Raw genomic sequence first — 21,692 nt, forward strand, 5'->3', positions numbered from 1 at the left:
ATGCTGAAAATTGTATGTCAACAGCATCAGACCCCACTTTATACACACAATTGTAGAGGACTGTTTTGAATTTGCTGCTTTGAGTGGGCCTAGTCCTGTCCCTAGGAAAACAGTCCACATTCTGAGAAGGACACCTTAGTCCTCAGCTGTTGTTAGATTGCCCAGTGCCAGCCATGATGAGGAACATGGTTGACCATCTGGCAATTAGATCCAGTGTGCCAGATGAAGCCATTCCTGAGCCAGCCAGGTTTGGCAAAGTTTGCTCATTCCTCATTTGCACTTCAAGATTTTGCAAAATGTTTTGTGCGAAGCTGCCCTTGAAAAATATCCAGAGATTTCAATGTCGCAAAGTGCATCAACAGACACTAGAAAGATCATATGGTGCCCATGTTGACAGATTTGCACTAAATTATGCACAGTTTTCTGGGCATAATTTACAATGTTGGTGCAGGAAACAAACAACTCCTGTGTAACTCCCAGTTACAGAAGGCAATGTCCCAGAAACTGATTTTGATCCTTTCTTTAACTTCAACAAGCAAGGCACATTTCGTTCACTATGATATGTCTAATATTAGTAGCTGCAAAGCCAAATTGCAAACCAAACAGTTTGAGAAGTTCCATAAAAGCCATATACTGCTAACAGTATCACTAGAATCGTATGTTAGAAAGTATCAGAACCTTCTCCTAATCCTGTTAATTTTCCATACAAAATATTGTTAATGTGAAGGTGTCTAGTCCTGAATGCTATGGTATATCATCCGATTGAATCACCTTTTCTCCTTGATTTCCTTAACTTAGATGTAATAATGCAAAAGGGAATTCTATGATTCAACAAAGGTTTTTTCTCCTTTCAACTTAAGTCTTCTGCTTCATATTCTTTACTGTTTCATCCTGAGGGCAGCCAATAGATTTTTAGTTCTTATTTATGCATTTTCAACTCTCTTATTTTACGTTCTTATTATATTAGTTTCTGTTTGTCAGAAGTAAGCCTTGGCTGCACTCAATGCTACAGCCAGAAATACTGTTCCTGTTTATCTCCATGGTGACAAACGTAAATTCAGTGTTGTTGCAATGTGTCAGGACTATATTTATCAAAATGTAGGTCATGCGATATCGCACAAAAAGATCACCAAAGCTATTTATTAAAAGGTTAATGTGCTGATTGCCTCTACATCCATAAGAAGTTTAGTAAATTCTTTTATTCCTATAATGACTCTTCTTAAATGGTATGCAAACATGAATTTTATTGCAGCATCGAAATAAATCCCAACCATGTGTTCTATGTCTTAAATGTCTCTGTATCTTATTAGTCTACAATAGAAAATGTCATCTTCATGTATCAGAGGGCAGCCCTAAAATGAAAGGCAACAAGTGAGGCAAAGCTATGGTCTTCAAAACAATCCTTTGATTTTCTAAAAGAGAGAAGTTCCTATACATATACATTAATTTCTGATTAACGATTGCAGCAAACATTGAGTGAAACGCTAATAAGATATGGGTCAATCTATATAATTCTTGCTTGACATTTTCAGATCACACTGTAATTGTGGCAATTTCTAAAATTTATATATTGCATGTTTTTTTTAATTGAAAAGTTTTACAATACATTTTATCTTTAACAATCCCTCCCCCCCTCCCTCCACCCAGCCCTTCCTAACCCTCCCTAACCCTCCCCCCAGCCCTTCCCCCCTCCCCCCTTCCCGACTTCCCAGAGCTAAATACAAGGTATAAAAGTAAAAACAATCATAAACAACCATATGTTAACAACAATAAACTATTAAGTCTATCGCATTCTAGCTCATATAAATATATATTGCATGTTTATAAACAATATAACTATATCTAGCATATCAAGTTAGCAGTACTTAGATAAGAGATTGAGCAAACCAACTAAATTTTCTAACTATACACTTCCAACAGATAATATTAATATTTTTTTCATTCACACTTTGTAAGCCATAGTAGTCTGGTTGTTAACTGAACAGTAAACTATGAAGAATAGTCTACTAGTCTGCAGCTTATGACCATAATTGACCCCAAAATTTATTTTGCTAAGTGTAAAATTTGTTAAGTGAGTTTTGTCCCATTTTATCACTTTTCTTGCCACATTTGTTAAGTGAATCACTGCAGTTGTTAAGTTAGTAACACAGTTGTTAAGTGAGTCTGGTTTCCTCATTGGCTTTGCTTGTCAGTAGGGCGCAAAAGGGGATAGCATGACGCTGGGACACTACAACTGTCATACATGTGAGTCAGTTGCCATGAACGTAGATCATGTGACCGTGGGACGGTGCAATGGTCATAAGTGTGAAAAATGGTCATAAGTCAACTTTTCCAGTGCCGTAACTTCGAATGGTCACTAAGTGGACTGTTGTAGGTCAAGGACTACCTGTATACTAAGTCAAAAACCTAAAACCCAGATTTTGCAGGAAAAGGATGATAACATTGTGGGACTAAGGTTAAATGAACAGAATGATTACCTTCTACTTCTAAAGAACAAAATTAAGATATTCAGATCCTAAAGCTGTTGTAGAATAAGGAGGTTTTGAGATATTTTTAAATTGAATTATCACAGATCATCCCAAACCTGCCCATATTTGTGTCCATGCTAGAAAATCATGACATATAAAGTAACCATTTAAAATATCACAGAACTATTAGAACCCCCCCCCCCGATATTCTGCATTAGACAAAATCTGTCACGTGGTAAATGGTGACGGAACTGTAAACCTGAATTATGTCCCATCTATACAGATACATTTTTATTTCATTATCTTTATACTATTACAGTTTTACTAAGGAAGTGGTAAAACCAAGATTGCTGTAGGAATTGAAATAAATAATATAAAAATATGATTAAAATGTACAGTATTTACAGGACATTTTTTTTCTACCTCTAAGTTCCCATGTAGGAAAAATCGCTATTTATTGGCATTCAAGAGTTGCTTCACCAAGTGTATTGACACAAATAATGCTTTTTTAAAAAAAGCATGAAATGACTGTCTTTTGGAAGGTTTGCACGGCCAGCTGTCTACACACATACTTACACCTGCAGCCCCTTTTGTTGTCAGGGGTAGTACTGTCACATGCAGATAACCAGGACAGCCTTGAAAACAGTTCTGCAACAATTCCAAAGAACACAGCTGCTTTAATACCTGAAGGAGCTGTGCTTTGCCTATACTAACAAGCTGTGCAAAGCAACTGTTCCCATAGCTGTGATTGTAGTAAACAGAGGGAAGACATGAGAGGATACAAACTTACTCTTCTTTTATGTTTGGTGGCTCAATACCCTGGATGCCACTCAAGTACAAATATGGCTTGGGAAAAGGTGGAGGCCTTTCTTGCATTAAAGCGTGGAAATCAGAGGAAGAATGTGTCCTCGGCATGCTTTGCTGATTCATCCTCCCCAGATTTACTTTGCTTATACTGTTACTATCAGAAGCCAGTTATGAATGAATCTACAAAACATTTCTGAGCTAGGATTATTCTCTTTTTTGTAAAATTAGTCTAAGGGTATGGAGCTATTTTCCTTCTCTTTATAAAATTATAATCTAAGTCCATAGTGTCGTATTTTATATTATACTGGAAGCACTTGTCTGGATCAATAACGGAAGAAACAGGTATTGATCTCCACCCCTCAATGGTAAAATCTTCTGAAGAGATCTTGGGATGCTTCTTCAAGAACCTAATCTAGCAACTAGGGTGTCCACTACATTTTTAAACACTTCTCTTTAACCTAGCAGCACCAGCCTTTCCAGCTGTGCGGACCAGCAGCTGTGGTGGTGGTGGGGAGGGAGGGAGGGAGGGGGGGGATGGTTCATTTGTGCAAGCAGCAGGCGCACACAACAGTGGCTTGCACAAGTGAAGCTGCACACATGAGCCCACTTGCCTGCAGCTTGCATAGCCCGGTTCTGAATGGGTCACTGCCCGGGGGTTGTTGACCCTGCTCAAATAGTGAGACAGTATGAATGGATTTCCAGAAAATATTGCAGACTACAGGACTCATTTGTGCTTCAGTTGGAGGTTCAGACAGCATCCCCAATAGCCCATGCCTGTTTTCAATAGTGAAGGGACAAAGGGCAGAAAACATCTTGCAGCCAAGAAGGCTCCACACACATTTGCACTACTCAGATGACCCTGAGGACACAAGTAAACCTCCAAAATGATTTCAACAACTCTCTAAAGGAATGCAAATAACCATCTGTCAGCAAGCAATATACTGTAAATCCTTCCCCTCCCCACCATCCAGTCAGAGCTGAAAAAGAAGCTTCTGGATGAGAAGCAAAATGTCTTCAAAAGAAGCACAAGAAAGTCCAGTTGCCTCCTGAAAAAAGCACCTTTGGGACCCCTGCTTTAATGTACGGTATATTGTTGTGTAGTGAGTTCTTTGGGGACAGGAAGCAAGATGAGAGGTTTCAAACAGGAACATTTCTTTACTGAGTGAAACAGGAACAGAACTGAATCAGAGGCTTCTGCGCAGCTACTTATATGGTTGGCCACTAGGCGGCAGCCAATAGGTTTAAAGGAACCCATTCCCGCCCCAAATCATCTAATGATCTTCTTGGAGACTGCATGTCTGGCTAGTCAGCGACCGTTACAGAGACACTATTATGTAGTGCAGGGGTGTCAAACTCAATTTCATTGAGGGCCGCATCAGCATTGCAGTTGCACTCAGGGGGCCGGGTGGGTATGGCCTGGGTGGGCGTGGCCTACTGGTTGGGCGTGGGTAGAGTGCATATGGCCTACTGGGTGGGCATGGCCAGCTCTACATCGTTCGCATCAAGGGTGCCTATGGGGGCCTGGGCAGGAGTGGGACAGATCTGAGGGTCTCTGGCAGGAGGAGGGTCTCTGGGCCAGGGCCAAGGCAGTGGGGGCCGTTCCCTCACTGTTTCCAGGATGGCTTCGCGGGCCGCATGAAAACACTTCGCGGGCCGGATCCGGGCCCCGGGCTTTGTGTTTGACATGTCTGATGTAGTGGGTTCTGGACTGCATGGACGACTCTGGACAACAGGGCTCAGCATAATAGACCTTTATTGTCTCCATGACTGGAGACAAAGGGCTATTAGCCCCACTTATATGCCTAGCCAGGTATACCTAGGACCAATCCCCTTATCTGGATTTCCTGCCAAGGACTACCCTGCCAATCCGGACAGGGTACCATGCCACCTGGTGGTTTCAGTGGCTCACTACTGCGGAAACATCCCCTATATACATAACAGACACCTCAATTGAGCAACCTTCAAGCAGCATTCAAAAGACAAGTGAAAACAAGTAAAATCCCAATACATTACATATATCATATACAGTTCCACTGGTTCTTCCTTCATTGTTAGCCCCCAGGGCCTTAGGTACTCTGATGAGGTCTCTGAATGGAGCATAGAAGAATATTTCAAAGATATGCTAAATATTTCTAAAAAGAAAAAAAAACCTTCAAAGCAAAGATGACAACTGCATTCAGAATTTCACTAACATGATTTGGGAAGCTCTAGATTCTTTAAAGTCTTTAAAAAGGAAAAGAAGCAGGGGAACTGAAGAGTCTATTCATGTTGCTGACACACGCCTCAACTTATAACCACTCATTTAGTGACCGTTAAAAATTACATTGGCACTGAGAAAAGTTTTCGCGCTTACAACTGTTGCAGCATTCCCATGGTCACATGATATAAATTCAGATGCTTGGGAAATGGTTGCAGTATCCTGGGGTCATGTGATCACCTTTTTTTCAATCTTCTGACAGGCAAAATAAATGGGGAAGGCAGATACACTTAACAACCATGTTACTAACTTAACAACTACAACGATTCACTTAACAACTATGACAAGAACGATAGTAAAATGGAGAAACCTCACTTAGCAACAGAAATGTTGGGCTCGATTGTGGCTGTAAGTTGAGGGCTACCTTTATAAAAATGGCAAAAAGGGCATTACCTAGGAAGTAAGTAGGTGAGGTTGTTTGTAACAATGTGATTCTACTTCCTATCAGAAAATGCAAATATCTCCAATGCTTCATTCTAACATTTCTCACTCAGCTATAACAGTAGAAATGTGATTTATGATGGCAGGGCTTGCTGAAACAGCCAGCAGATTTTAAACAATTGTTGATGCTGTCATGCCTATTTATAGTGCTGTCAACTTTGGGCACTTTTTTGTTTGTGTTTTCAAATTCAATGGATGAGCACACAAAACTCATTTTTCAAGTTAGAATATTTTGAAGGAGATGTGTGTGTGTGTGTGTGTGTGTGTGTGTGTGTGTATTAGAAATATCTCTTCTTAAAATACACATTTCTGTTACAGCGGTACCCTGCATATGTGTTGGACATGCATGTGTGTGTTACAAAGAGTCTAATTTTAAAAAATGCACATAATTTAAGGTATCATTATGGAAATTAAAACAATATTTTTTAAAAAACATGGCTCAAACTAATTTTTAACTCCTTTCTTAGAACATTCTTTTCCTGTTATGATGAATGGGTAAGATGGACATGAACTGAATAGCTAATTGAATGCCTAACACAGATTCCAGGAATACGTATTTGTAGCATTTTAAAAATGATAAGCTAACTGATTTAAAATATAATAAATGTCCACTTTCAACCTTTGATCAGTACTTTTGTTAGTTTGCCAACATCACTGCCTTCCAAGATACACATGATTTGCCTGGGTACCTTCTTTAGAGAAGAAGCTTAATGTACCTGATTCTATTTAAAATGAATCACTAAACAGAATTATTTTTCTTTCTTAGTTACAACAGAAAACGGTGATAATCTATCACCTGCAGCTTGGATACGTAAAAAGAGTACAGGCATTACTCAGGAACTTTAGAATTATGACCTTGTGCAGATACAAACAAACCCGCTTGCAATTCCAACAAAGAAAGTCCTGGAACATGGGAGAAGGTTAGTTTGCAAAGTAAAGCACATGTACACTTGCTTGAAGTTGCAAACACAAGAGACTTATGAACAACCTCTTGGAATGTAACCTCCTTGTAAGTAGAGTACTGACTGTAATTGTCCTTTTATTGTTTCTTGCCAAAAGGGACTTTAATAGTCCTGATTCAAAATAGTTTTTCATATTACTTCTCTAAAAAATTATGCTAGGAACTGAAATGAATGGTGTTACTGTGTACATTGTTGTAAGCATACAGAAAGTGTTTTTAAAACTTCATAATAAATAAACCTTTATTGTCAAAATACAACATGTGTACATTGAGATTTGCTGAGCCTCCCCCCCGTGCTCTCTCCCCCCAACACACAGTGACAACAAACCCTCCATCCCACCACACTATGTGAACCAACTACACCACACACTGGCCTCCCAAGTCAATTCTGCATAAGATTATGTCCCATTTAAAAGCCTAACAGCCCACGGATAAAAGCTATTTTTCAGCCTGTTGGTACGGCTGGCTATATTCCTATATCTCCTACCAGATGGTAGGAGAGTAAAGAAATACCGTCCAGGGTGTGAGTCATCCCTGAGAATCTTCCTCACTCTTCCAAGGCAACGAGCCCTGGCGATGTCAATCCAGTGGTGTCAGGGAACAGCCCACAATGTCTTGTGCTGTGCTCACTACCCTCTGTAATACTTTCCTATCCGCAGCTGTCAGACCAGCATACCAAACCACAATACCATACGAGAGGACGCTCTCTATAGTAGACCGGTAAAAGAGGATCATTAGCTGTTGTTCTACCCTGTTCTTCCGCAAGACCCTAAGAAAGTGAAGCCTCTGTTGGGCCTTTCTAGCCACCTGAGTTGTGTTAACTTTCCAGGTCAGATCTTCACAGACGTAGACTCCCAGAAATTTAAAGGAGGAAACTCTCTCTACACAGTTCTCCCCAATGTAAAGTGGGGCAGGTTCCTCCTTTTTTCTCTGGAAGTCTAACACCATCTCTTTCGTCTTGCCGATGTTTAGGTGCAAGTTGTTGTTACTACACCATATGGATAGTTTTTGTACCTCCGCCCTATATGCTGTCTCATCCCCACCTGTAATAAGACCAACCACAGTTGTATCATCTGCGAACTTGATTATTGCAGTGGATGGGTCAGATGATACACAATCATAAGTGTATAAAGAGTACAGGTAGGGGCTAAGCACACAGCCCTGTGGCGTGCCGGTGCAAAGCTTCAGGGGGGTGGACAAAGCAGACCCGACCCTCACTGTTTGTAACTGATCTCTAAGAAAGTCTTGAATCCAATCGCAGATGGCGGGGGAGAATTTCAAGTCAGTCAGCTTCTCGATGAGAATGCTCGGCAAAATGGTGTTGAAAGCCGAGCTGTAGTCAACAAAAAGCATCCTGACGTAACTTCCAGTAACGTTTAGTCTTACAGGGAAAAATATCTGTTTTCAGGTTTTTTAATTTTTTTTATTGATTGCAATAAAGTGCATAGAAAAATTGCTTAAATTCTATAAAGATCAGTGAGATTTAGACATTGCTGTTATCAAGTTTTACTACAGAGCTGTTTGATATCTTATCATAATATTTATGAAATAGTTATGACATCTAAGAAATACTAGCAGTCATCCAAGTCCATAAATCTAAAAAAAATCTGCTTTCCATATTCAATAATATGGTTTACAGTATATTCAATATATTATATTAATATTTACCAAAATAAACCAAAATGGACCATTAAGCCCATATTGTGTGTCCCTTACCAATTTTGCACTTCCAATATAACGAGGATGCTCTGTAAACACTAAAAATAACTTTTGTTGAATTAATCTTCATCCTACTATCATTAGACATGTATTTCAACTTAATATGGAATACCCCAAATGTGTTTTAGAAATCTTGCAAATAATGAATATTTTATTTAATAATATTTTGTAAATATTTACAGAAAAATAATGTCAATTTAGAATGATCCAAAACATATACTATCTTCAATGCAGTGCTAATTCAACTGAACCAAACTTTGAAATCATTCTATTAAATGTTTTAATAGAATATACTGCCATTTCCCAATTTAAATTCACATATTCCTCTTGAAATAATTGAAAGGGTTTAAAAATGATTGGCAATGATCTGCAATAGCCCTGTTTGCTTTGAATTTCAAAGATAATAAATAAATAATATTTGCTTCTTTTATGACTACAAATAGAGCTAATTTCATGCCAATATGTATGTAGAGTTTCTTTAACTTTGTAATTGTGCTTATCATGGTTTTCTTTTTCCTTTTTTTAACCTTATCGCTTACATTCCACTGAGAAAATGAAGTCAAAATATATGCCCAATGAAAAGAATCATTTCCCAACAAAATAGGAAGATGAATGGCTTTTTCAATTGTGACTCAGATGGGAAAAATTTCCATAGCTTGCACTACGACTCAGAACATCTCTAATTAATGCTGTCAGTAACCCTTTCACACAAGAGGTTTATTTTTGCAAAGTATTTGAACTCGATCAATTAAATTCTGCAGCACATGAATTTATCAATTATTGAAATAGCCATGTAAGTTACTGTGGAAAGCGTGTATTAAATACGCCTCTCCCACATAAACAAAAGACAGTTCTTGACAGTGATCTTATTTGCCCCATGTTAGAAGACATCAGACTTCTAAATGAGGAAGGAATTTAAAATATAAGTATTAATGATGGTGGAAGTATAAATCAGGGCTCTCCAACCTTGGCAATTTTAAGACTTGTGGACTTCAACTCCCAGAATTTCTCAGCCAGCAAAATTCTGGGAGTTGAAGTCCACAAGTTTTAAAATTGCCAAGGTTGAGGACCCCTGGTATAGATTATGCAATAGCAGCCATAGAAACATTCTGCCTGTCTATTCCCTATCTGTCTCTGGTGCAGTGTTTCCCATATTGCGGATTGCAACTATTAATGCCACATGTATCATACACTTTTCTCTTACACTAGGGGGTCTCAAAACGAGTGCTGAAGGACTGACGGATGGCTTTCCTCACGAGTTTTTTTTTTGAACAAGCCTACCAGTTTATGTAAAAATATACAGGAATTTCTGGACATATGACCACAACTGGGGCCAGAATTTACATTGCTAAGCAAAGTGGTTGTTAAGTAAGTCACACCCAATTTTACAACCTTTTTTGCTGTGGTTAAATAAATCATTACAGTTCTTGAGTGAATCTGCCTTTCCCCATTGAAGTAGCTTATCGGAAACCAGCTGTGAGGTTCACAAATGGCAGTCACATGACTCTACATGCTGCAACTGTCACAAACACAACTTGCTGGTTACCAAGTATCCGAATTTTGATCATATGACCAGGGAGATGCTGTGACGGTTGCAAGTGTGAGGCCCGGTAAATGTTAGGTTACTTTTATCAGTGCCATTGTAACTTCTGATGGTTGCTAAACAAATGATTGTAAATCAGGGATTACCAGTATTCAATACAAAGCCGTATGGTAGTTCCGGGGTCCTATATGTTTCCTTTTTGTTTTTAACCTTTCAGATTTGACTTTCAACAAAGGCATAATCATGACTAGAAGGAATAATTCTTCATGGAAGCCTGCCCCTCTGAAGTGACAAGGCAGGGAGAGAGATTTACAACTACAAAGCACAGAAGGGAAAGATGATGGGCTGGGATCGGTATTTCAGAACACTAGGGTTGGGAGAATGAAATATCAGAAACCACTGCCCATATTCGGGAGCTGCATCCTGTTAAGAGTCATTTAAGACAGGCTGATTTAAGATATCTTTTTCTTTTATTTTAGTTACCAACTTTAGTAAATGAGAGTGTCTGTCTTCATAGTGAAATGTAAGCAAACTCACCTTTCCAATTACAGTGGAGTGGTTTTGAGAGGGGTACATCAAATGGAAGTTTTTTAAAAAAGTTAAATGGATTTAGCGTTTACAGTTAAAATATAGTAATTCCTTTTTTCCTTATTCCGTTACCAATAAAATTGTTAATTTTACTAGAATTATTTTTACTGTGGTCATTTAAAAAGAAATACATTACAACATGTATGTTTTTTTAATGACCACAGTATCACGAAGTTTCATATCCTCAGCTTGGATCTAACTTAACATCATACATTATGGCAACTGTCTATTCCTTTAGTTTTCTGTTTTTAGGAATCATTAAAAGGTTGTGGGACATTACCTATTTGTATGTATGTATGTCCACCATCAGAATAATAATCTCCCCCCAAAAACAGACAATAAATAAAATTTGGTGCAGGGGAAGAAGTCAGCAAAAGAAACCATGAGTTTAAGAAATGGGTGGAGAATCAAATTCAACTGAGCAAAAAGAGAAAATCAGTGAAAGCATTCCAGAAGCACTTCTATAGTAAAACAGATGTGAGGCAGCTCAGAATGGTGACAACTCCCCCTCCATAATACACTGCCTTATGGTCACATAATCCAGAGCGTTGCTCTTCATGCTTCCTGCATCTTATTATTTAATAGTTTAAGGACAATCTGGAAGGATTTAGGTTAACGCTGCCATGTGGAATATGGTATTTCAACTTCCAGTTCTGGAAATATATTCCACAGACAGATTCTTGAATGAGAAAACTACCTCCCCTACATTATTATCATCCTGCCCCACCCCCACACAAATCTACAAACAAACACACACACATGCACTCAAATGCACACACACACACACACACACACAAACATTGAAGTTGGTGAACATACCTATTACTCCTGTCTCCTATTTTTGCGCATATCGACAACCCTGTGAAGCAGGATGGGCTGACACAAAATAACTGGCCCAAGTCACCAAGCTGGTCTTCATGACTAAGAGAGGCCTAGAACTCACAGTCTCCTGGATTCTAGGCCACCACCCTCACCACTACACCAAACTGGCTCTCATTACATTGGGAAATTCAGGAAATGCCTGTTCCTTTCCTCCTGAGTAAAAACTTCAGGAAGTTAGCCTTTCAGCCACAAGGGACCAATTCCGTGGAAAGAGGTTTTTCCACAGATCAGAGGGGGACTGGTTTCACATGCTGCCTGCATCCCGTGGATGGGGCTTTGCTTGTTTGCACGGCCTGGTTTCTGGCGTACTGCAGACTGGTGCTGGTCCACGGACCAGGGTTGGGGACCCCTGATTTAGAACTAGGAGAAAGGGGTAGTGAAGGGAAAGCATCCAATTCACAGCTTTTTCACACGCTTTTTTTCAGTTGTGAATCTGAAAGAAACTACAATGTCTCTTTGTTTAACAAATTCGTCTTTATTCTGAATCATGAAATGCTGCAGTTTATAACTCTCATTGCAATTAATAATTCAAGAGTAGAACTCTTATAGACAATGTGAAACATTCTTCTTCACCCTATCCAGGAACTACCACAGGCCTGGAAAGGGGCTGATGTAGTTCCCATCTCCAAAAGGGGGGGGGGGGGAATGGATCCAGGAAACTATAAACCAATAAGCCTGACATCAAGACCTGGAAAGATTCTGGAAAAATAATCAAGAAACGAATCTGCAAACACCTAGAGAGACAAACAAAGTTATAACCAGAAGCCAACATGGGTTTTTCAAAAACAGATCATGCCAGACAAATCTTATTGCACTCTTTGACAAAGTGACAAAATTAGTGGACAAGTGAAATGCAGTGGGTATAATTTACTTGTACTTCAGTAAGACATTAGATAAAGTAGACCACAACCTACTACTTGAAAAGATATAAAAATGTGGATTAGACAGCATTATTTATTTATTTATTTATTTATTTATTTTTATTACATTTATATCCCGCCCTTCTCCGAAGACTCAGGGCGGCTTACAAGCTTAGCAGTAGCCTTCATTCTATGTATATGCCTGCTTATTAGGGCTTTCACACACATCCCAAGCGGCATTATTACAAAGTCATCTTAATTGCCCCCAACAATCTGGGTCCTCATTTTACCTACCTCGGAAGGATGGAAGGCTGAGTCAACCTTGAGCCTGGTGGGAGGCGAACCTGCACTAATTGCAGGCAGCTGGTGTTACTTAAGGAGGCATTAGCCCACTGCTCCACCAAGGCTCAGATGGATTTGTAACTGGCAAACCAACCACACACAACAAGTAATCCTTAAAGGAATTGCATCTACATGGAGGGAACTGTGCCGTGATGGACCCCAAGGCTCTGTCTTAAGCTCAGTTCTCTTCAATATCTTTATCAATGATTTAGATGAGGAGATAAAAAAGCCAAAACAGTCCTAGGCTGCATTAACAGAAGGATAGAATCAAGATCATATGACGTGTTAATACCACTTTATAAAGCCTTGGTAAGACCACACTTGGAATACTGCATCCAGTTTGGACGGCACAATATAAAAAAGATGTTGAGACTCTAGAAAGAGCACAGAGAAGAGCAACAAAGATGATTAGGGGACTAAAGGATAAAACATATGAATAATGGCTGTAGGAATTGGGTATGTCTAGTTTAATGAAAAGGAGGACTAGGGGTGATATGATAGCAGTGTTCCAATATCTAAGGGAGTGCCTCAAAGAAGAGGGGATTAATTTATTCTCCAAAGCACTAAAGGCACTAGAAGAAACAATGATGGAAACTAATAAAAAAGAACCAACCTAAAACTAAGGACAAATTTATTGACAGAACAATTAATCAGTGGAACATTTTGCCTCCAGAAGTTATGGATACTCCAACACTGAAAGTTTTTAAGAAAAAAATGAACAACCATTTGTCTGCAATGGTATAGAGCAGACATGTCAAACACAAGGCCCGGGGGCCGGATCCGGCCCGTGAAGTGGTTTCATGCGGCCCGCGAAGCCATCCTGGAAACAGTGAGGGAACGGCCCCCACTGCCTTGGCCCTGGCCCAGAGACCCTCCTTCTGCCAGAGACCCCCAGATCTGTCCCACTCCTGCCCGGGCCCCCATAGGCACCCTTGATGCCAATGATGTAGAGCTGGCCACGCCCACCCAGTAGGCCATACACACTCTAGCCACACCCACCCAGTAGGCCACGCCCATCCAGGCCACACCCACCCGGCCCCTTGAGGGCAACCGCAATGCTGATGCGGCCCTCAATGAAATTGAGTTTGACACCCCTGGTATAGAGTTTCCTGCTTGAGCAAGGGATTGGACTGGAAGACCTTCAATGTCCCTTCCAACTCTGTTATTCTGATACTCAAAGGAGTCATTAGAGATGGCCCTAATGACAGAAGACCAAACATTTACAAGTGACTCCTACATTCCAGAGCAAAGTATTTCTTTCAGTTGGGTAAACAGATATTTACACCGATTCTCATCTTCTTCACTGAACATTTTAACATATGTCCGTAGAATGAAAGGCAAGCTGTGTCTGCCTATGAATGAACTGTTCCTTCACCAACAGAGCAAAAATGACTCTCTTGAGAAGCAGGCTATGAATTAGAAAGGGCAAGGAGCAGATTTACTTTAAATTATCAGCTGATGAAGTTAACATCTCAAGAAATAATCGGAATGCCAGTGTACATTTCAAGTGGAAGAAATAAATCTTTAGTACCTCAATCTATAAATATTTAAATCAATGAGCCTTCGCTTACTATTATAATCCCCATTAGGGATTACACATTTTTAATAAGTATGACTAATAAAACCATACAATTTCCTTTCTCAAGGTTATTAATAACCTGATTTATTCTCCTTTACAGCAACAAAACTAAGTAGACAACTCATGAGTCAGATTTATTAAAAAAAATTGTCACACTCCTGAAATAGGATACCCATTTTATGGGGAAATGGCCAAAATAAATGTAACTAAATCCCTGAGAGAGTTCCTTCAAATCACTTTGTCCTCACTTCTTTGCTATGAAAAATAACCATTTGAGGCTAGGAAAGAATGTGAACTAATATATTTAAGAATTAGAATTACTTCCACTTGCTTTTAATTATTGATGTCAGACATCTTTCATATATCTTTAAAAATGCTACAACCAATAAGTAAACAGATATCCTTCTTTAAGGACTATTCTGCACAAGCCAAGTGTCCAAGTATCTCTTACAGTCCAATCTATAATGATTACAGGGACAACAGTCAGCAGGAAGACAGAAGACAGAAGATATGTATTTTATTGTTAAAAATAATGATTTTAAAACATTGGTCTCTTAGGAGATCAATAGAATAGACTATCTGTAGCTCAGGTTTTAACTGTGGGATCCTTGGTGTTCTCTGAACTTGGTTGTTTTCTTGAATACTACTACTACTACTACTACTACTACTACTACTACTACTACTACTAATAATAATAATAATAATAATAACAACAACAACAACAAAGTTGGAAGGCACCTTGGAGGTCATCTAGTTCAGGGATTTTCAACCAGTGGTATGGGTACCACCTGTGGTACATTGGCACCTGGCAGGTGGTACGCGACCATCCTAGAAAAGTGGTAGTGGGGGAGGGGAATGAGATGAACCAGTGTCAGTACCTCACAAGCCTCAGCGAGAGAGCTGCAGGGCTGTCAGGGCTTAGCGGAAGCACCAGGATCAGCGCCAGGCTCCAGCTGGAGCTCGGTGCCGATCCTGGCGCTTCTGCTGAGCCCAGAAGAAGTGCCGATCAGCTGGAATGTTGCAGCATCTCCAGGGTCTTGTGATTTACATTCAGATGCTTGGCAACTGATTCATATTTATGATGGTCACAGTGTCCCAGGGTCATGTGAAGTGACCAAAGCCTGCTGCAACCACCCAGCAGATGGGGGGAATAAAAACCAAACACCCTCCGACCCAGCCCCGCTGCCAATCCTCAACAGAAATGCTCACAACAATGAAAACCTCGGACAGGAGAACGAGCGCCGCCGGGTGTCTTGCTTGGTTGTGGCTTGAGGGGAACTATTTTCAGTGCCATTGTAACTTTGAACAGTCCCTAAGTGAACTGTTGTATGTCGAGGACTACCTGTACTTCATCACTTTTTTCCTTTTTTTTGGTCATCAAGTTTTTGACACCTTGCTAGGTGACTGGTGGTACTCGGATGTTGCCATATCCTAAAAGTGGTACAATGGGTGAAAAGATTGGGAAAACCCTGATCTAGTCCAACCCCCTGCTCAGAAAGAAAACCCTATGCTATTTCAGACAAATGGCTGTTCAGTCTCTTCTTAAAAACTTCCAGTGTTGGAGCATTCACCGCTTTTGGAGGCAGGTTGTTCCACTGGTTAATTGTTCTAACTGTCAGGAAGTTTCCCCTTGATTAGCTTCTCTCCTTGATTAGTTTCCATCTGTTGCTTCTTGTCCTGCCTTCAGGCCCTTTGGAGAATAGCTTGACTCCCTCTTCTTAGTGGCAGCCCCTGAGATATTGGAACACTGCTATCATGTCCCCCCTCGTCCTTGTCTTCATTAAACTACACATACCCAAATCCAGGAACTGTTCTTTATATGTTTTAGCTTCCAGTCCTCTAATAATCTTTGTTGCTCTTCTCTGCACTCTTTCTAGAGTCTCTACATCTTTTTTACATCATAGTGACCAAAACCAGATGCAGTATTCCAAGTGGGGCCTTACCAAGGCATTGTAAAGTGGTATTAATACTTCACGTGATTACCCAATCAGGTAAAATAAGTGCTAAAAGGCAGTAGGGTTTGCTCTCTGACCCTACTCCCTTCTGGCATTGGGTATGTTACCTAGTTGGGCAATAAAACGTCTGCAAGAAAACAACCAACCTCAAAGAGCATCAAAGACCCCCTCAGTCCTAAGGGATCAATATTCCTTTGTCAAAACAAAAACAAACAAAACATAACTACAAATCCAGCTATCTTGTCTCTCCTACTGCCCAAGACAAAATGGCAAAACAAGAGTGCCCAGACATGGGATGGAGAGTTGGGCATGTCCACAGGGAATGGGCAGTTTCCTGACACTGACCATCACATAGGCTAGGTCATTTCCAAGAAACTGAGGGTTTTTCTTACAGAAAAATCTTACAGAACAAACAAGGACAACTTTATAAAGTGAGAAACTGTATCATGAGAAGGTATCTCATAAAAAATGGTATTTGTGCCATGATTATAAAGCTGAGCTCCTACTGAGGTGAGAAGTCAAGCTGAAAATAGATTGCTTAATACACTAAAACATACACTGGCTTTCAAACCAAAGGCTTATTTGTTTCATTCTGACTTCAATAAATAATGCTATTTACATTCTAGAGGCTCCAGTGAACAATTCCATAACAGTTATTATATTAATGGTTTAAAACACATATCCTAACAATTACAATTAACCAATTATTGCGAAATACTAAGAAACAGACTTGTGCCCAGGAATATAACAATGGCTGAAGTTTTTTCAATTCCTTATGTTGACATCAGGAGTAGGCAATGTATGATTTTTTCCCAATTTCCTAAGCATTCTGCAGGCTGTGAGCTAACACTAATGACTCAGGAGGAATTCTTAAAATTCTTAATTTTTAAAGTACCTCTCCATACATCATAACCCACAAGAATATGCATCAGTTTGCTAAGCAAGTCATTGCCCGGTGATCTCTGCTTGGTAATTCTAGGTATCCTGCCTTACAGAAAGGCATTAAACACAAATTCCACTAAGTGATTCAACATCAATCACAAATAGGCTGTTTAAGCATAATTTATTGACTAAGCCACAGTCTGCAGCAAGACGTAGGAAGAAGAATGGGAACTACGCAGCTCCCTTTTTTTTCTTCTTTACATTGAGAAGCTGCTTTTAGGCACTTACTTCTTTTTCAGTCCCTGAAGAGCACAGGACTATGGAGTAAAGTGTCAACTTCTCAGCATTGTCCAAGTATAGTTCACAGAGTTCCAATACAGCAGAAAAAGGACAAAATAAGCATGATTTACTCAGAGTACTTCCCTAAGAGGATGTTTAATCTCTCTGAAGCCAAATCCAGAACTAATTATATGATGGTCTTCTGTTTGGGTAGATAAACTGGGTTTCAGTTGCTGTAAATCTGAAATCAAAGCAAAGCTATAGTGTTTTCCTACTCTGCTACTGCTGAATATAACTTGTAATGGTTTGCATTCAGCTTTGTGAGAACCTTATCTTACTTCACCTCCAGGGTCTTGGGTTCAAGTAAGGTTTAACTGTTTCCTTGCACTGTAGAGTCCTTGGTGCTCTCTGATCTTGCTTGTTTGTTCGCCTGCAGATGTTTCATTACCCAACTATATAACATCATCAGTGAATTAGGATGTTTTCTTGCATCTGTAAAGACTCAATATCCCACTCTTATATCATTAAGTATACATTTATTTCTCCTTTCCTTCATCTTTCCCACCAACCCCCACCCCCACCCCAGCACTAGCTACATGCACCTATACTAAATAATATTAGGGAAAGTATCCAGCTCTAAAGTCTCTTTCATGCCCTTTTAAGTAATAGGAAAGGAATAGGATCAAATTGTCAACCTTAAAGATATCTTTTTTCCCCTTAAATATTATCTCCTGCATAAGTTACAAGGGTTTCCCTTCAGAGCAACAAGAATGAAAGAAGGACACTAGCATTTCTTTTAAATGTTCATTTTAGCATAAACTGACAGAAAGGAATTTTTGCCAACACAGCAGACAAGGCACGTCTATTGTATAAGACAGGTAGAAAAGCACAAATTGGATCATGGTAATTTCCATTGTCTTTGGCGTTTGGAGATAGGCAAGAACAAGGAAGATTGTACCATGGACTTCAAAACCATTGCAAAGTATTCCTTTAATGCACCACATAGATTATGTGATAAATTTGCTTCATTAATCAGTAACAGAAAAACAGAGTCCGTTGTTGGCAAGCACAAGATACAGTCCAAAGAATGTTTTAGCCCAAGAAATAGAAGAGTCAGGAAATTCACTCTCAAGAACAGCTGACAACAAGAGAATGAGAAACAAGGAAAACAATGGCAGTCATTTTTTTATAAATGTAGCCCAAAAAAACCCATTCTGAAGTCAGTCTTGACTGATAAGGACGACTCCTGAATTTTACTGAACTTGTTTATTATAAGCTAGTGGGTTTTTATAATTTTGTTTCATCCTCAAGAGGGGTCTTCTGCAGGGGAATATGGTAATTCTCATTTCACTTGCTAACTGTGTGAGAATCCATACAGAAAAAAAGATCACAGCACTGCCTATTTTGCTCCTCGTTATGTTTACATTACATTATGGATATATACCTAAACTGCTAATCTCCTTTCTGGGCAGCAAATGATGTCAGACGATTAAAAATAAGAGCAATGCTGAGATCCTACAGAACAATTACAGTATCTAGAAAAAGAATACCAATACCATTAAAACAAAGATCCCATAAGCAATCCATCAACCACTGTAGGGGAAAAGTTTTAACCTTTTTCAGGATATGGGCCATATAAATCTCTAGAAAATATATCATGTAATAGAGAGGTCCACTACCTGGATTATAAATGAAGAGATTTTGAATATTTTAAAACTAAAAAATATATGCACATAAATGTATTAAGGATACCCCTCAATATATACTTATGTGTAATAGGCCAAAAATATTTAGTATAGTTTCTACTATCAATAAATACAACTTCATAGATTGCATGAATAGATAAGACATAAACATGTACAGCAGAGGGTAGAAATAGAGGATCAGGTGCGCTAATTCATATGAAGGGCAGAAAGCACTATCCTCAATATGAAGACACCACAGTATACAAAAATTTTGAAATATGATTAGCTACAATATCCACCAAAATCTAGATTGGTTGATAAAGTCAAAAGAGAAAACGAATCAATAAACAGAGCAAAAATTATATCTAAATCAATCAATAAAAAGGTACATTTAAAGTAATTTGAGAAAATATACGAGGAGCTTCTAGAAATCTCTTTTTCCCCTATAAATGCTTATAGAAAAATACAGAACAAACCCCATTTATATAGGAATGTATAAATCTGCATATTACTTAATTCCATCAATGCATTCAGGTGTAACGGAGAGACAGAATTGGTGTACCCACCTGGTCAGTTAGTTTCTAATAAAATAATAATACAAGATCCTATAAGAATAAAAAGAACCATCCTTAACTAAGCTGTAAAGTACAAGAAATTCCTACCTTTCTTTTTAGACTCTTTCTTTGTGCTGGTTTTAACAGCCACTTGAAGTTCTGTCTCAGTTGACATCCTATTGTATCCTTAGTCCTCTTCACACAGATCCAGTATCTTGGCCAGGCTCATTTAGAACAATTCTTCCAGAGAATTACTTAGCTTTTCAAATACTAGAATCGAAAGAGCTCATTTCATTCACCCTTTTGAAGTGCTACAATAAAAAAACAACACAATTAAGCCATCTTAAGAATAAGGTTTTCTAAGACATATTAAGGTTCAGTTGAAGCTTCCTATGAAATGTATGTTAACTCCCGTGTGTGTTAAGAAATAACTTTTATTTTCTCTTTCTCACATTTATGAGAGTTATATTAATTTCAGTGGGATATATACAGCAGGTAACAAATGAATACTATGAATAACCTTGATGTTTACTAAACTCTTGAGAATATCTTACCATTTCTACACACAAACACGCACAAAATTTATAAATATACATGTACTCACAGTTTCTATTGGTAATAAATACAGTAAAGTTATTTGTATTTATAGTCTATGTGTGAAAAAAATCTTAAATTTACATCTAAAGTTTCCTCTGTGAGCTGAAAATGGCTTATAATTCAACATTTTCATAATATCTCCAAAACAGCAGCTCTTGCCTGAGGTTAGATTTGTATCTGGTTCAACAACTTATGGGCAATTATATACATAAAGTTTATGTATAGGTATGCTTCAGTTTGCAGGAAACCCAACAGAAACACTTCTTCAAAGGAGCATCATAGAGAATGAAGCACTATCATGCCGGTTAGAATAGTCTTCGTGCTATAATCCTGATATTAAAAGAGGCTTGAAATGAAAGTCTAAAGCAAGATGGTAAATTTCAAAACTTTTGAGCTGAAGTGGTGCAATTCCATTTTCTGACTAGAAAAGACAGCCTCAAATTAGACTATTATTATTGCCCAGATTATCCAATGCTAACCAGACAGAATGATCCTCCTTCACACAGCTCTAGCAGATAGCCAATTAGCTATCATACATACAACATAAAAAAGAACCAGAACAAATACTCAATGTACAGTTCCTTGTCCACTAGCCCACCTCATTGCACACATTTTTTTTCAAGCTATAAACACTGAGGTAACAAAACAGACTACTGTTTAAATCCATTTTTCTATATTTTTAAAATAATTCTATATTTGGACAAAATCACACACTTGAACATGGTTTTTTTTTTCTTTTTACAACCCTGTAATCCCTTGCTTTGGGATGGAGTCAAGACGACTGAGTGGAGCTGAGCATTTTCTGGCCGAATGCCCTTTCTGATGCCTATACAGAGTCTGCAGCTATTTTCTCTTTGCACCCTGATAGAGAAACATCTGTTGTTGCTAAAATTGAACTCTCAATTATTTGAGTGGGAGGTGAGAGTCTTCACTTCTAGGCCACCGCACTGCTCACACTCTTGAACCCAATAATTAATTTTAAATATCAGCTAAATATCTACATGCTTTCATTTTTTTCACTATTTATTTATACATCTATCTTGCTTTACTTTCAAAAACAACAAATCAATCATTTTCTTATTCATGGGAAAAGCACTTTTGGTTGCATGAAAAAATCTGGATGTTGTCTTCATAAGCATACCACTGTTGCTATCGTACTAGAAAACTCATTCATGTAAGAATGTCAGTATGAGTGATGCTTTATAGAATACTGTGTATGATTCAACAGAACTGTGTTGGCATGAAAGAGGAAATCGGTTACTGAATTGATAGAAAAACATTGTTGTTCTATTG

At 38.7% G+C, this 21,692-nt stretch overlaps 1 protein-coding gene across 2 annotated transcripts in view; it reads right to left on the reverse strand.

Moving 5' to 3' along the window:
- Positions 1-19,977, reverse strand: part of DAB1 (DAB adaptor protein 1) — a gene marked incomplete at both ends in the record, with an annotated part of 184,670 nt that extends 164,693 nt beyond the window's left edge. For both annotated transcript variants that reach the window (XM_083360534.1, XM_083360533.1), the window contains one exon: positions 19,911-19,977. In XM_083360534.1, the coding sequence (XP_083216660.1) occupies positions 19,911-19,977 (67 nt within the window). The remainder of the gene's footprint in view (positions 1-19,910) is intronic.
- Positions 19,978-21,692: the final 1,715 nt, after the last annotated feature.

Source organism: Vipera ursinii, assembly GCF_947247035.1.
Source record: "Vipera ursinii genome assembly, chromosome: 3".
Lineage (NCBI taxonomy): Eukaryota > Metazoa > Chordata > Lepidosauria > Squamata > Viperidae > Vipera > Vipera ursinii.